Raw genomic sequence first — 14471 nt, 5'->3', positions numbered from 1 at the left:
CCACTAGACAACAAATTTATTAATAAAGTACAAGATTAATAAATAAGGAAACGGTTTAGTATTTAACTGATAGGCAGAATCGATAATGACATTTTCAGTAAAAATCTTCTCAATTTCCACAGATGCTCTATTTAAGTAGCACTAAGAAAAGTCCATCTTAAACATAAAACTGACTTTGCCTCTTCAGCCATTTATGTCCTAAAAACTAAACACACAAACAAAAAGCCAAGCAATCCAATTTTGTCTATTCTGACATTGTGTTTTTAAACTATCCATTGAGTTCCTACATTTTTAATCTTGGGTAGAAATGTGTATTTAATTGTACTTTAAAGAATTGTGCTAGAAAAAAAAAATCAAGACTAAACAGCTGTGAACACAATCTCCATAAGATGCATCACTCCAAAGACATTCGCAAGTTTACTGTCCTGCTTCCTTTGGAAAAAATAATCACTATAAATGTTGGCAGTGATATAAATACAGTACCTGTATATATATATATATATATATATATATATATATATATATATATCAGCCCACCGTATGAACATTTTTTAATGCAGTTAAACTAAACCCCAACCGTTCAGACTTTAAAAGTAATATTCTTTTCCAACACCACCACCATCAAATAACAACTCTTTTTTTTTTTTTTTTTTTTACTGTGGCACTGATGTATTAGAGCATTGCTTTTTCTACGACTGGTAATCACCAAAGTACCTGTTACAATTTTATACTACTGGTTTGTCAGCTGCAGTCTTGCTGTACACAGCCACTGAATCTGGAGATAAGGCCCTTTCCTCGTGGCCTGCCAGGTTTTCCCTGTCAAATATTTATAGAAGCTGAAACGTTAGATGGCCACCAAGACTTTAAGCCCAAGCCACAAGAAGCCAAGCAAGCAAGAGGCTGAAGGACAGCCATTTCAAGAGCGCAGACTCTGAAAAACCTGTACTGACTTAAAAAAGATGCGTTAAATCTGCTTATCAATAACTTTGACGCAGTTCTAAACTGTGAGGAGTACTAGCAGTTTACTAGCAATGAGGGGGTTGGGAAATGAAAAAGCCATCACTCGCATTAGTGCTGGGTATTTTTCCAAATTATTTCACAACGTCGCCATGAAACTCTCGACCAAGCCGCGTCATTCGTTGACTTCACTTTAAAAAGTCTGAGAGAACACAATATTAAAATCCAGTTGACGCTGGACAGTGGCAGGCTAGTTTAGCTAGCAAGATGTGACACATTTTGACAGCTTAAAGTTTCTGCAAACATCCGCACACACGTGACATAAATCGCACAACGTTTTCAGTTAATTTCCCACAAGACACTAAGCCGTTTTGGTAAGAAGAATCAAGTTAAAACTGTTGCGTTTAGTGAAACAAATGGGCAACGAAATAACTACTAGGGCTCGGTATCCTGTCGCACTGAGCTCATTTTGTTTTGATTTTTAAACATCCAAACATAAACCCTTACAGTAGGTGTCGAGTGAAATTAAAGTTTACTATAAAATAAAAAGCTACAAAACACATCTGTCAGCTTGGCCATTAAACTGTTTAGTTATAGCCCTTCTGCCCAGCCTGCTGTGTATCGCAGCTTGAAGGCAGCAGCAGACAGTGGTGACTGACCTCACTGTGCCTGTCACAGCCGCCAGGACTGACTTCAGACCCGAACCTAAATGTCATAGTATCGTAAAGGACCATTTACCTTACTGCTCTGATACCCTTCAAACGCCTTCAATGCGCTGTCAGTGAGTTTGACGTGAAAGACGGTGATATTGCTACCGTTGCTCACTCTTCCACAGGACAGTCCGTAGCACTGCTCCTCCTTCAGCGCCGCCATCTTGCCACCGTTCCCACCACGCGCACGGACGCACTCTGTCGTAAACCGATAACTCCCGTTGCTTTTCAATGAATATTCAGTGGCTGGTCACTGATGATGAAATCAATGAGCAATTATAAAGCCCAATACGGTTATGTTTAACAGGAGAAATTAACTTGCAACAGCCCATGCGTGTTATCACGCAAAATTACAGAAATATTTATTCTAGTTGTATTAGTACTTGGATTTTTTCCCCCCACAACAGGTGAGTCGGAAAACGTGTCTGGTCCAATTATATTTTTATCTAAATCTATTATAGTAGGCCTATTTACTACATTTGTTTACATTCATTTTCTACATTTATTTAAGAAATCCTCGCTCCGTGCAAAAACACACTGTCTATAACTAATGCGTAGGAAGAGGGAATAGATAGGTTATTTAAATACGTCAGAGAAACGTCAGCGTCTGGGGGGTGGGGGTGCACGCACTGCTAGCGGATATCCAAAAAACTTCGGAATGTCCAGCTGTAAACAAAAAAAGTAGGGAAATTACTAAACAGCTAAGGACACTCGGCTGCATTGTTCTGCATAAGGACTGCTGAAAAACCCCCAAACATGGCTTAAAATGATATAAATGGATGACACGTCAAATGCAGACCTCACTGATCAGCTGTATTTCTACCCTCTGATTTAAAAGCAGTCATGCAGCAGATTGTGAGGAACACATTAGGTCTGTTCATGACAGAATTTGAAAGGAAACATCAGTTTGATAAGACATTTTTATTGTGATTAATACAAAATTAACAAACGCAGGGAATGCTGGGAACTTTTCTGATCAATTAGTGTGAGAACAAATATTTAGAGATGATGCAACTTTTGGCTCTAGCGGGCAATCACCTATTCTGAGGAAGCCACACATTTAGTAGTCACAAAGTGTGTTTAAACAAGCAAATAATGTAGAAAAAAAAGAAAGAAGAAAAAACTTAAGAACATAATATGGTGACAACCTCCCATGCAGACTGTTGGAGGAACCATCATTCAACATATTTGGTCTTAAATCATCACAAATTGAGGTATCACACTAAAAATCAAACAAATTCTCCTTCCACTTCACTACTGAGAATCTCTGTACACCATAACTTAAATTGTGTATACATTAGTGATCAAGTATGAAGGAACCCTTCAGATATTAATACAACCCTGTACAACAGTCATGCATATGTATTTATTGGAGTACACAGATTTGCATGATTATTGTGGCTGCAGTTTATTTTGTTACATATATATTTTTCCTCCATCTTGTTAATGAGGTAGGCATAATTGTAAAAGCATTTTTCAGTGTGAAACCACCTCAATCTTCAAGATGTACATCAGAGATCTGCCTGGATATATAACTGTGGAAGTGGCGAGGTACTTGCCATCTTGTGGACCTCAGACAATCAGGAGTTGTTTGATAGGAATCATTGTAACATAAATAAAATCAAGTCTTTGATAACATTTTACAAGCACAATCTAATACTTTGAAACTACAGCATAGAGTACCATACCACAATAGCCATTGTTTTATGTATGAAAAAAAAAATTAAATAGCTTGTCTGAATCTGCTCTAAATGATTTTTCAATACAAATAATCAGTTCCCACCAATGAAAACACAAGCAATGGCAGCAAAAGAAAACAGTGTCTGGCAATGTGACGGCTACGCATAAACCTACACATTAGCAAGGCTGGAAAAACGCAATTTCATATGCAATTATTTATGATTTATTATTTGTCACATATAGTTCTCAAACATAGTAGAGAAACAGAAAGCGACAAACTGATATTTTCACCCGCTTCTGCTAAAGGGTCAGAGGGCACTGTCATATGTGCTTCAGCGATTAGGCTCCTCCACTGCTGTTGACTCATTAAGTCTTCATTACAGGTACACTTCAATTTCTGGCAGCTATGACAACGGACAAAGCTACACCACCAATGGCTACTGCAGTTGCGCCAAAAAGCCACTTCCAGCTGAAACCCTGCAGAAAGAAAGTATGATGCGCATGTTGAGTTGGTTAATATTAAAGATATTCATCTCACTTTCCGTTAATCATCTCACATGTGAAAGCACGTAAGCATCTTGATGACTGAAAATATTGTGACCCTACAGGTTTAACACATCCTTTCTCACCCATGAAGACTTGGCCTGGGGTTTCTGTGTGTTGCTGCTATTAGAGGGATTACCAAGCATCTTCTTATACATGGCCTGTTCTGCTCCCCTTTGCTCTGAATGCTTCTTCACAAGCTTGGAGAGCTCTGCATGGATTGTCTGTACAGGAGACAAGACAAATAAATGTTCCAGACTCAAATTCAAAATTCAACCCCCCCCCCACACACTCCCCTGTTTCTACTGAAGCTGCCACCCAGTCCTAGCAGGAAATTCAGTGCTGCCAAGAATGATTTCCCTGGTAACAATAAGGATGACAGTACCCTGACATCAGCAGACACAAGTGGTCACTAAGTGGTCTAGAAAGCACTTGGAAAAAAATATTAACAAAAGGAGCTTAAATAATGTATCCTTTTCTTTGATTACTTGTAGAAGCGAAGCTAAAAGGGAAGAAAAGGAAAAATGTTTACGCTACTCACTGTCATCTTCCAAGAAATTTCATGCATGCATCCCAAAATTAGCCTGTGGTTAGGCCACATATTATCAAAATTATTCCAGGATATGGGTTATTGTTTAGGCTCAGATGTGAGTCACTGCGCTGCTTAGAAAGCTTGTCAGTGACACACACACAATGAATTAGCAGAACTGAGTTTTTTATATGTATATACCCCCCCCCCCTTCTTTCCCCATTTGTTCGTTTGCCAGAATGTTTTTCTTTCCCCTTCACTTTATATTTGTTAGTATGAATTTTACACTATAAGTGATCATTTCTCTGTCCTGTCATTGTCAATACAACAAACAAAGAAAGCTAGTGAGTGACGAAGAAAAGCTGTGCTTGCAGAGACAAAAAGAGACAAATTTATCCCCTGTAACAGGACTTCACAAAAACAGCAAAAAAAAACAAAACAACAAAAACAAACAAACAAACAAAAAAAAAACTACAGAGTTCACAGATATGTTGACTTAATAACAATTCAATATTCTGAGTGCAAGGAGTGAAGAGTATGTGCATCTACCTGTTCAGTCTATATAGGACAAAACCAACTGCTAGGAGTAAAATGATAAATTTACAGAACAAAATTAATGCAGTGCACACTATGAAAGATTCCACTGCTACTGAAATATCTACAAACCACAAAAAAGAACAACGCTGACTTGTCCCAGTTACAGAGAATAAACATTATTACACAATGTCCCAACAGCATCTGTTTGTCAAAAGACTGTGCTGAGACAATCAAGAACAATCTAAACTCGAAATGTCACGTCTGCATGTCATTTAAAAAAGTAAACAATCCCGTCAAATAAATCTACTCTTCTCCATTTGAGTTTAAGATAGAGGGTGTGACTAGCTAACGTCAGTGTGAAAAATGCAGACAGTATGTCTATCAGTGCTTGGAGAAGAGTGATAGCGTGTCATCCTGTCACTCAATGTGCCCACTGAAGACCAATTCATTGATTGTAAACTTAAATATACATTTTAGCATTAAAAAAGCACCATAACTCACACCATTCTAAACATTTACAAGGGTGTCACTTATTAGAAAGGTGCAACTCTACCAAACAAGAGGTTTTTTTTATTTATTCTTTTGGATTTCAGCTACACAAAAGCCCATAAGTTAAGCAATTAATCCAAGATGTACTTTGCCAAATGAAATAGTACATTGCTTTTGCACTGAATGTGTTGGCTGAAAAGTGGTGTACAGGCCATGTGCTGTTTGACAGATTGGTGTAGGACTGAAGTGAGGAATTCTGGGCATGAGTACCAAGCTGCTGCAGCTGATCCAAGAAGCCCACACACTTGAATTTGCTCTGTCAAATAGCCTTGTATAGCCAAAGAACTGCATATACCCTGTATAAGCGGGAGAACGGAAACAGTGTTAAGGCATTAGATATGGCTGGGGTGCAGAGAGAACCTATTTACAGCAACAACATGAAAACAGATCCTCTGAAATGATGACTCAGCAGTCCACCTGACCTTGTGCTGGAAACAGAGATATTTTACCCTTTGGCTCCATCTATTGGTCATTAGGGCACCCTGCCATTTATGCAGACTGAAAGCTATATTTTGCAAATAAATAAAATTTGGCAAAAGTACCTTGTTGCTTGGTTCCAGCTTCAGTGCTTTCCTCAAGGTTTGAATGGCAGCTGTGTATTCACCTTGCAAAGCTAGCACCTAAAGGGAGAACACACAACAATTATGGGAATCTGGCACAGACCAACAGAAAGGAACTGAAAGAAAAAAGAGAAGTGCGTACCTTGCCCATGCGGAAAAGTGCTTTTATGTTGTCCGGCTGGTGTGCAAGTGCTGAGACACAAGACTTAAAAGCTGCATCGTAGTGGTCCAGTTTCAGCTGAGAAGCAGCCATGTTGTTCAGACACTTCACTTTCACATCCAACAGCTCATTCTCCTCCTCAGGGCTAATATCAACTGTCCCAGGAAACAATAACAAACAATATTATAGTCACATAACCTCATACTCTTAAGAAAAGTGTTTAACAATGACTCCATAATATGAGCAAGATTTATTCTTTCATTGTTTTACATTCTAAACATGCTTTCTAGTAAAGGGCCTTACTGTATTCTGAATTGCTGTGCATCTCACCTTTAGAGCTAGAGTCTGTTATCTGAAGGGCAACGCTATACGAGTTAACAGCAAAAGCATAGTCCCCGCGCTGGTAGTGGACATTGCCCCTCTCTCTCTTATAGATGGCCAGAGCAATCTTTTCTGCGGGGGGTAGTAGTTCTAGGTCTGGAGCATCAGTAGCTTCCAGCAGTTCCACTTCTAAAGACAGCTCAGCATTTGGGGGTATCTCAGGAACAAGACTGTCAAGGAAAGAAAACATGCATGTTTAGGGACTTAAGTATTCAGAGACAATTGTTCCTGGAACCTTTTAAGAATTGGTTTGCTATTATGCAATCAAAAAACCACATTATTACATCACTATAAATGACTCTTCCAATAAGAAGTTAAAAAAATAGTAAATTTTTAATCATAATATAACTTTAGATTTGAGTGGGAAAAATCAGATTATATCGTTTCACAGAGCATAAGCCTAAGCTAAGATCTGCTAATGCTTTAAACCTTACACAAAATGTGTTTTGGGATTAGATATTAACTATCCAGGGAATGCACAGTAGTATTAAGATTATCATGCTCACCTCACAGCAAAAAAGATTCATGGTCTGGAGACAGACTGGTGCTCTTCTGTGGGCACATTTTTATTTATTTATTTTGCATGCTTGGGTTTCTTGCACAATCCAAAAACATGGATGTTAGTCTAATGGTTTCTAAATTGATCCAAGGACTGAGTGCGAGCGTGGATAGTTTGTTTTCTTCTTTCTATCTGTCATAATGGCCCTGAAATGAACTGGTGACCTGTCCATGGTGTGCCCTGCCTTTCATTCTATGGCATCTTGGACAGGCCCCAGCCCCCGTACAACCCTGGTTTGGATGAAGTGGGTATAGAAAATGGACAAATTTACCATTCAGGTGTAGTAGTAGGTAAGCACTAGGGTGATGTTTACACCAAATTTTTACAAATTAGAAAAAACATACAGTAGCATATTTAAATGTGGTGAAACTAAGGAGTGAAATTGTAGACACTTGTGGGGGAGCTGATTTAAAGCAGACCCAATAACCTTTTAACACGAGGTAATCTGACTGAAGCTTATGTGCCTGCTACAAGAAACGAACTGAATTTATCTTGTTGGCCAAAAAACCACTAATGATTATCAACAGGTCTGATTCACTCATTTATACCATTTAGGTATTACTGAAACAAGCTGGTTGCACCTGCGTTTGTAGATCAGTGCGGTTGTAGGACCTCACCTACAGAACATGATACTCCTATACAATCCATTTATGGTTTTATGACAACATGCACATTTCACATCTTAGTAAATCTGGAGCAAAAATAAATAAAAAAATGTTAACTTTGATATGGTTACAGTTATTGGCAGCCATGGCAGGAAAGATGCAGAGATCATTGAAGCCAAATGCAAACATGTTTACTGGGCTTAGAGTTTGTTTTATTTATTAGGTCACATTTTGTGTTAGTGTAAATAGCATGCATGTAAACATAGAGGAAACACAGCTTTTGTAGAAAGACACCAAGGCACATATGCATTGATTTGATAAATTGCAATGTGCTTTTGTTTCATGTATATAAGAAGCTTGCTGTCTGGGACAAATAGTTCTGGTTGCAAAGCTATGTGGTGATCGTCCTAATGTTGAAAGACAGAACGGGTAATGCCTGGCACAAATATGTAACCTTGAACTTACACACCGTAATGCGTCCATGCGTGGCAGTTTGTAGATCGTCTTATCTGTGCCAACTAATCAGCCAATAAATTGGTTAAGCTCTAGTTTCAACATTGGTTTGAACCTGCATCTAGTATATTCAAATCTTGGGAGACGAACACATTGTAGGTCAAATGTTTGCCCTCTCTTTGATTAACAGCGTTTGTCAAAAAAAAAAAAAAAAAAAAAAAACAGTCACCACCCAAAAAGAAAAAGGTCACACACTCTAAAATTTAATTGGACCACCTTTAGTTTTGATTACGGCAGCATTCGCTGTGGCATTGTAATAAAAACTTTTGCAGTATCACAAGATTTATTTCCATCTAGTGTTGCATTACTTTTTCACTAACCTCTTGTATTAATAATGGAAGAGTCTGACCACTGCACATAGCCTTCTTCAGAACATCCCTAAGATTCTCAATGGGATTCAGGTCTGGACTCTGTGGTGGCCAGTCCATGTGTGAAAATGATGTCTCATGTTCCCTGAACCACTCTTTCACAATTTGAGCTTAATGAATCCTGGCATTGGAACAATGGAACATGCCTGTGCCATCAGGAAAGAACCTAGACTAAACCTAGACTTGACCAACTGCAGCAACTCCAGATTATAGCACTTGCAAAGCTTCGAGCTCGTACAGTAGGCAGTAGGCATGATGGCCCCATCACTTCATCTGATGGGGCCATCAGGGTAAGAAGAGAGGCAAAGACCAGAGAAAAAGGCTTCAGTTTGGTAGGGAGCATAAAGATTGGACTCTGGAGCAATGGAAGGTTATATGGTCTGAATAGTCCAGATTTACATCTTTATGCTCCCTACCAAACTGAAGCCTTTTTCTCTGCATAGCCTCACTGATTAGTGGTTTTCTTACAGCTACACAGCTGTTCAGCTGCAATCCTTTGAGTTCCTTTCAAAGTGTGTGTGGAAATGCTCTTACTTTTCTACTTTTCTATTTCATTTTCTAAATTGGTTACAGGCAAAAATGTCCTTAGGCAGAGCCCGATTTGTGGTTATGGTACAGCAAAATATAAAAATGATGGTACTAGTAAAACTCCATGTGACTACAATGTGGCCCTCACACATGTAATGCTTTTAATATCCAAAAATAAAGTTCATAAATAGTCACTGACAAAGTGAATATACTACTATACTATGTGCTGGAGGGCCCATGTTAATTATCTGTGCTGCATACTGAAGAAAAGGCTTAATTTCTTACACAGACTCAGGCTGTTTGGGGTCTTACCTGAGATCATGCTCATTTTCTATAAAGCTGTTCTTGGTAGCATCATCAGGTAAGGTGTGGCTGCATGATTTAACACATTAACAGTACAGTCTAAATCTAGACTCACAAATATAGATGGAAGTAATTGGGTTAAATATTCAGTTAGCAGTAGCTGTTCTGTACTGGGATGCCTCAGCACAGTCAAGCCAGCAACGGATACAAGCTGACGTCTGATGGAACAACATCCATCGCTGATCAATACATCCAATTTGATTTCTACCAAGTCTGACAAATTCTGGAATTATAACGTGTCTGACAGTTAAGTTTAACCATCACTCATTTACAGAATTATACATGTACACCATGACTGTAGCAGCAGTAATGCACTTCTACATGATGTTCTACATCAACACTGAAAAATATCATCAGCTGTTTGTTTTTCCAAATTTAACATCTGATGAGCGCTTAAGTTGTAATAATCAGCTTTTTTTTTTTTTTTTAACTAAAATCTAGGCCTTAAAAAGTTTTTTTTTTTAAATTCTCATTTGTGCCTACCTTTCCCTAGTCAGTGCATGGCCCCCTCATTAAAACCTTTCTAGACCCGCCCCTGCATATAAATCCTTCATTTTACCTGTCAACCACCTTGTTAGAGAAGGGTTCTACCCTGATTTGTATTTCAGAACCTGTTTCCCTTCACTGCATTCATGGCAACTAAAAGATAAACCTGCCTATCCACCATCTGCACAGCACCAATGATTTAGAGAAGACTTGACACTCGCTAGATATCTGATCCTGATCCATCTGGCTGTACTATAACAAGCAGATTTTACATCTGTGTCGCCAGCAAACCTCAGCTAATAATGAAAATAATTTAAAATAATATCAAATAAATGCAAACTAATGGATAACTAAAACAGGCTTTGCGTCAACATATGTATAATAAAGCACAAAAGAAACGTGAAAGCAACTATGATTTTTAAGACTTTCTACATATAATGTGCTGTGGTTGAAAATAAAATGACTATTTACTTCTCTCTTTTGAGCATATGTAGTATAAATACTGCCATTTACAAACTTTGCTACATAAAACAGGCATTTCTTAAGAACTTCTATAATCTCAAACTGCATTTAAATATGTTGGTAAAGAATTAATGACTAATTACTGCACACACACACACAATCTTATATCTTGATATTTTTTACCTTAATCACGATATATGATATATATCTCGAAAAAAATTTTTTGTCAAGTAACCAAAAAGACAGTTCTAATTTACAGCCTTTAGTGCCAAATATACTTTTATTAAGGATCAGCAGCACATGTGCATTAAAACAGCTGACTGAAATTACAGTACCTTTATATTAAATTTATGCTCCTAAAACAAAATGAATTAAAAATACTTTTCAATGACCATAACAAAAATACAGTGCAAAAGACGCTTTTAACTCAAAACAAGCTATCTTGATATAAACGATATTGCTTCCTTCTATACTGCATCTGATAAAGTCTTGATATATTTGAAAATCTCGATATATTGCCCAGCCCTAATATATTATATATATATATATATATATATATATATATATATATATATATATATATATATATATATATATATATATATACACACACACACATATATATACATGTATATGTATATAAACAAGCAAGAACTTGGTCCAGCTCTAAAACCAGTTTTCCAGGCAGAGAGTTTAAGATTCTTGAAATGCAAATAACTAACTCAAGGAAGGGCACTGATTACAAACACGCACTAGAATAGACCCAGTGGAATTTAAAGCCTTGTTTCCACCAACAGGTGCAGGGCAGGGTGGGACATATTTTTTGTGTTTCCACATGCGAAAACTGGGAAGGGTACCCTAAAATCTGACCAGACCCATCCTAATTTTTTGGAATCCTTCTATTGGGGTACTAATCCGTTAATTCCCTCAAACTGGAACTTGATTTCTTGTATTTTATCTATTTTGTCTGTTTTTATTTAATTTCTTTTAAAGCTTGTTTTTAAAGCACTTGTTATTGCTTCCTGCACCCTGCTGTAATGCTTATGTTTTTTGTAAAGCAGTTTGAACTGTCTTGAACATGAAATGTGCTATACAAACAAACTTGCCTTGCCTAATCTAACTGATCTGATCCAAAAGGGTGGAGCTTGACACACTGCAATCCTTTTATTGTTTGGTGCAAAAAAACAAACAAAAAAAAAACGTCACTTTCAATTCGACCTGGCATAAAAACAAAGCAGGAATGATTCCTTGTTTAGAGCAACATATTTTCTTTTTGTTGATTAAATCTCTCAGGTAAGGTTACAGTTAGCTGTGGGAACAAGATTACAGTTTACAAACTATACAAATCCGCATCCTAACCATCCTGACCCACACCCACTGGTGGAAACAAGGCTTAAAACATTTTCCTACCTTCCCCGGGTTCCATATGCATATTTTGCGTCAGTCTGGATCAGAGCCTTTTCTCCCATTTCCATGAGTTGCACTGTCAGATCCAGTGCCTGAAAGAAGAAACGTGGTTATTATTATTATACTTTATTAATTCCAGCTGGGAGATTCCAACTCTGCACTTCAACTCATTCTAGTTACACTAGGAGCAGTGGGCTGCCAGGCCAGACTCCAGCACCTGGGGAGCAGTTGAGGGTTAAGGCAACTGTTGCCAGCCCAGATTGAACCAAAGTCCTCCAGGCCCAATCCCAACTCTGTAACCTAGGCTACCACTGCCCCATGCAATAAAAGTTGATACTACAATGTGATATGAAGTGCTCTCATTAGTGGACAGTAAAATATGCATAGCTGGACATATAGCTTTGTACCTGGATAACGTCACCATCTCCTAAAGTAAAGGACAGATCAGACTGCTCCTCTACAAGTGTCCCATCCATCAGGTTTGTTTTCAGATGAATCTTCACATTCTGTCCTTTCAGAGGCCGGCTGTCTCGTCCTTTTCCTGCCTCCAAGATTTTTTTCTTCAGCTGGTCATTACCTACAGATAGACAGCCACATTCAATCAGTCCATACACCTGACCACTTTTCAGTGCTTGTAAAGGAAATGCATGAAATCCCTACACTCTGAAATCTGTGCATCTGTGTAAAATGCACAATGAAGATTTGGCTGCTGTCTTTAAACAGACTGGAAAGATTAGTCAATTTATTTTTCCAATAGCTGTGACTGTGGGGTATCCCATTAGCTTTGACTATCAAATCAAAATCGTATAGTGTGTATGTGTGGTAAATTATGGGTATGTGGGGAATAATGACATGCATTTTACAACAATCTGACATGTTTTGGTAGATTTCTTACAAACCTAATACATCTAGCCATTCATCAACTTGACCAGGTGGGTCTGGATCTTCATCAGCAGTTTTCTTTTCTTTATCGTCTGTGCTTTTTCCCTTTCCACCACCAGTATCTTCCAGAGGAGGAGGTTCATCGTCAATGTCTTCTTCATTTAAAACCTCGAAGTCTTCCCCGCTGTCCAGCAGCGAGGTTTGTCCATTTTTCTTAGCAGATGGAGCATTATCATGGTCATCTGAAGCCTCCATAGTTTCCTTGTTTTCAGCCATTAGCACATCACTGGTTTTAAAGATAAAACAACAACAACCATTTGAAACTATGCATCCTTACTGACATTTCAAACTGCGTATTAAAACCCAATAAATTTAAAGCCTAAATCATTCTATAAACTTTCATCCCGTGAAATCAGTCATGTACTATCAGCCTCAACTACATAACTGGACCGTTTATAAACTAAAGATTATTAAATCAAACATTTTATTATAACATGTAGTAACTTGTTTACCTTTGTTTTAATCGTAACTTCACCTTTTAGTTTTTGTGCTCCAACAGTAAAGCTAGCCACACGTTTCTAGAAGTTTCTAACAAGTTATCTCAAAGCGGCTAGCAGGCTACTGCTAATACACTAGCACAGTACAGTAGCATTAGCTGTAATCTAGCTAGGCACGTAGCTAGGAAGCTAGTCACTGCTAATGAACATTAAGTGAATGTTTCCAACTTGTCTTGCGATGGAGCACTACTTTTATCGATTTATAATACTGTGAGTACGTGTAAATCACACGTACATAAAATGCTTAAACCAAATTAAAGTTATTAATACCTCCAAATAGCCTTGTTTTGGTCCTGAAGAGAATCCCCTGCCTTCAGATTACAAAGGAGAAGTCAGGTTCCTGTTGGATAGCAGAGCATCAGATAAACGTGTAAGGATTGCTTCACGCCCAACACGAAACAGACTTCGTTGCCGAGGACTAACTCAACAAGCAGCTTCCTGTTAACCTTGCGCACGTCATTTTCACGCATAATGTTCTACCCCACGGGCAACTAGAGGAGCGCGGTAGGGTTTCATAGTATAACTTATTTCTCCAAATGAAAAACAGTCAAGTGCACAAAGTACAAAATAGCAAGTACAAAACGAAGAAAAAAGAAAAGCCCAAAGTCGTTCAAAGAAAGAAACAAAGAACAAAAAGGCCTTTTATGATACAGCCCTGGCACCCCTAGGTTGACTGAAGAAAATATTTCTGAACATCTTCAGAAATAATTAGCCAGTATTGTTTAATATGTATAATCTCATGAAATGCCCAGTGTAACTGATGTTTTACATGGTTAAAAATTTTTGTTGGGTTGAAAAATATAAACACAAAAATGTTACCCAGACACACTTATTTGTATATTTCTCCCAGATTTAATTGGATAACCTTTGGCAATAGTGACAACCAAACAAACATAATTTTAGCTTATTATGACCATTTTGAAACAGTCTGTAACTTCTGTTACTCATCCGCTGCTATGTGTTTACAGCTTTTTAGTTTGCCTAATTCTGTGTAACAGAAGATTTCGGTTCTTTCCGCATATAGATACATTTTCTTTCTAGGGGTGTTTATATATGCCTGGAGATATTGTCCTGCTGATTTGTCTCACATCCAGTCTAGTTTAGCCTAAAGTGTCTTTTGATTTTTTCATTCCCA

The 14471-nt window shown here is 37.9% G+C and overlaps 2 protein-coding genes across 3 annotated transcripts in view; both read right to left on the bottom strand.

Moving 5' to 3' along the window:
- ell (elongation factor RNA polymerase II) overlaps positions 1-1880 on the bottom strand; it is a 38169-nt gene extending 36289 nt beyond the window's left edge. The window contains exon 1 of the mRNA XM_042005887.1: positions 1696-1880. Coding sequence (XP_041861821.1) covers positions 1696-1830 — 135 coding nt within the window. The 5' untranslated portion in view covers positions 1831-1880. The remainder of the gene's footprint in view (positions 1-1695) is intronic.
- A 693-nt stretch (positions 1881-2573) lies between these two features.
- Positions 2574-13738, bottom strand: fkbp8 (FKBP prolyl isomerase 8). 2 transcript variants are annotated; one of them, XM_042006716.1, is made up of 9 exons: positions 13607-13738; positions 12797-13065; positions 12305-12474; positions 11901-11989; positions 6556-6776; positions 6208-6380; positions 6048-6125; positions 3977-4114; positions 2574-3824 (listed from the first exon to the last, which is right to left on the bottom strand). In XM_042006716.1, exons 2-9 carry the CDS (start codon positions 13053-13055, stop codon positions 3738-3740), a joined length of 1215 nt encoding a protein of 404 aa, XP_041862650.1. In that variant the 5' UTR covers positions 13056-13065; positions 13607-13738; the 3' UTR covers positions 2574-3737. The 2 variants fall into 2 exon arrangements, with proteins under 2 accessions (XP_041862650.1, XP_041862651.1); XM_042006717.1 differs by lacking the exon at positions 13607-13738 and adding an exon at positions 13292-13418.
- Positions 13739-14471: the final 733 nt, after the last annotated feature.

This window comes from Melanotaenia boesemani, chromosome 14 (genome assembly GCF_017639745.1).
Source record: "Melanotaenia boesemani isolate fMelBoe1 chromosome 14, fMelBoe1.pri, whole genome shotgun sequence".
In the NCBI taxonomy this organism is placed as follows: domain Eukaryota; kingdom Metazoa; phylum Chordata; class Actinopteri; order Atheriniformes; family Melanotaeniidae; genus Melanotaenia; species Melanotaenia boesemani.
Note: the sequence above shows the minus strand (reverse complement) of the source record. Positions and strands in the feature narration are given on the sequence as shown.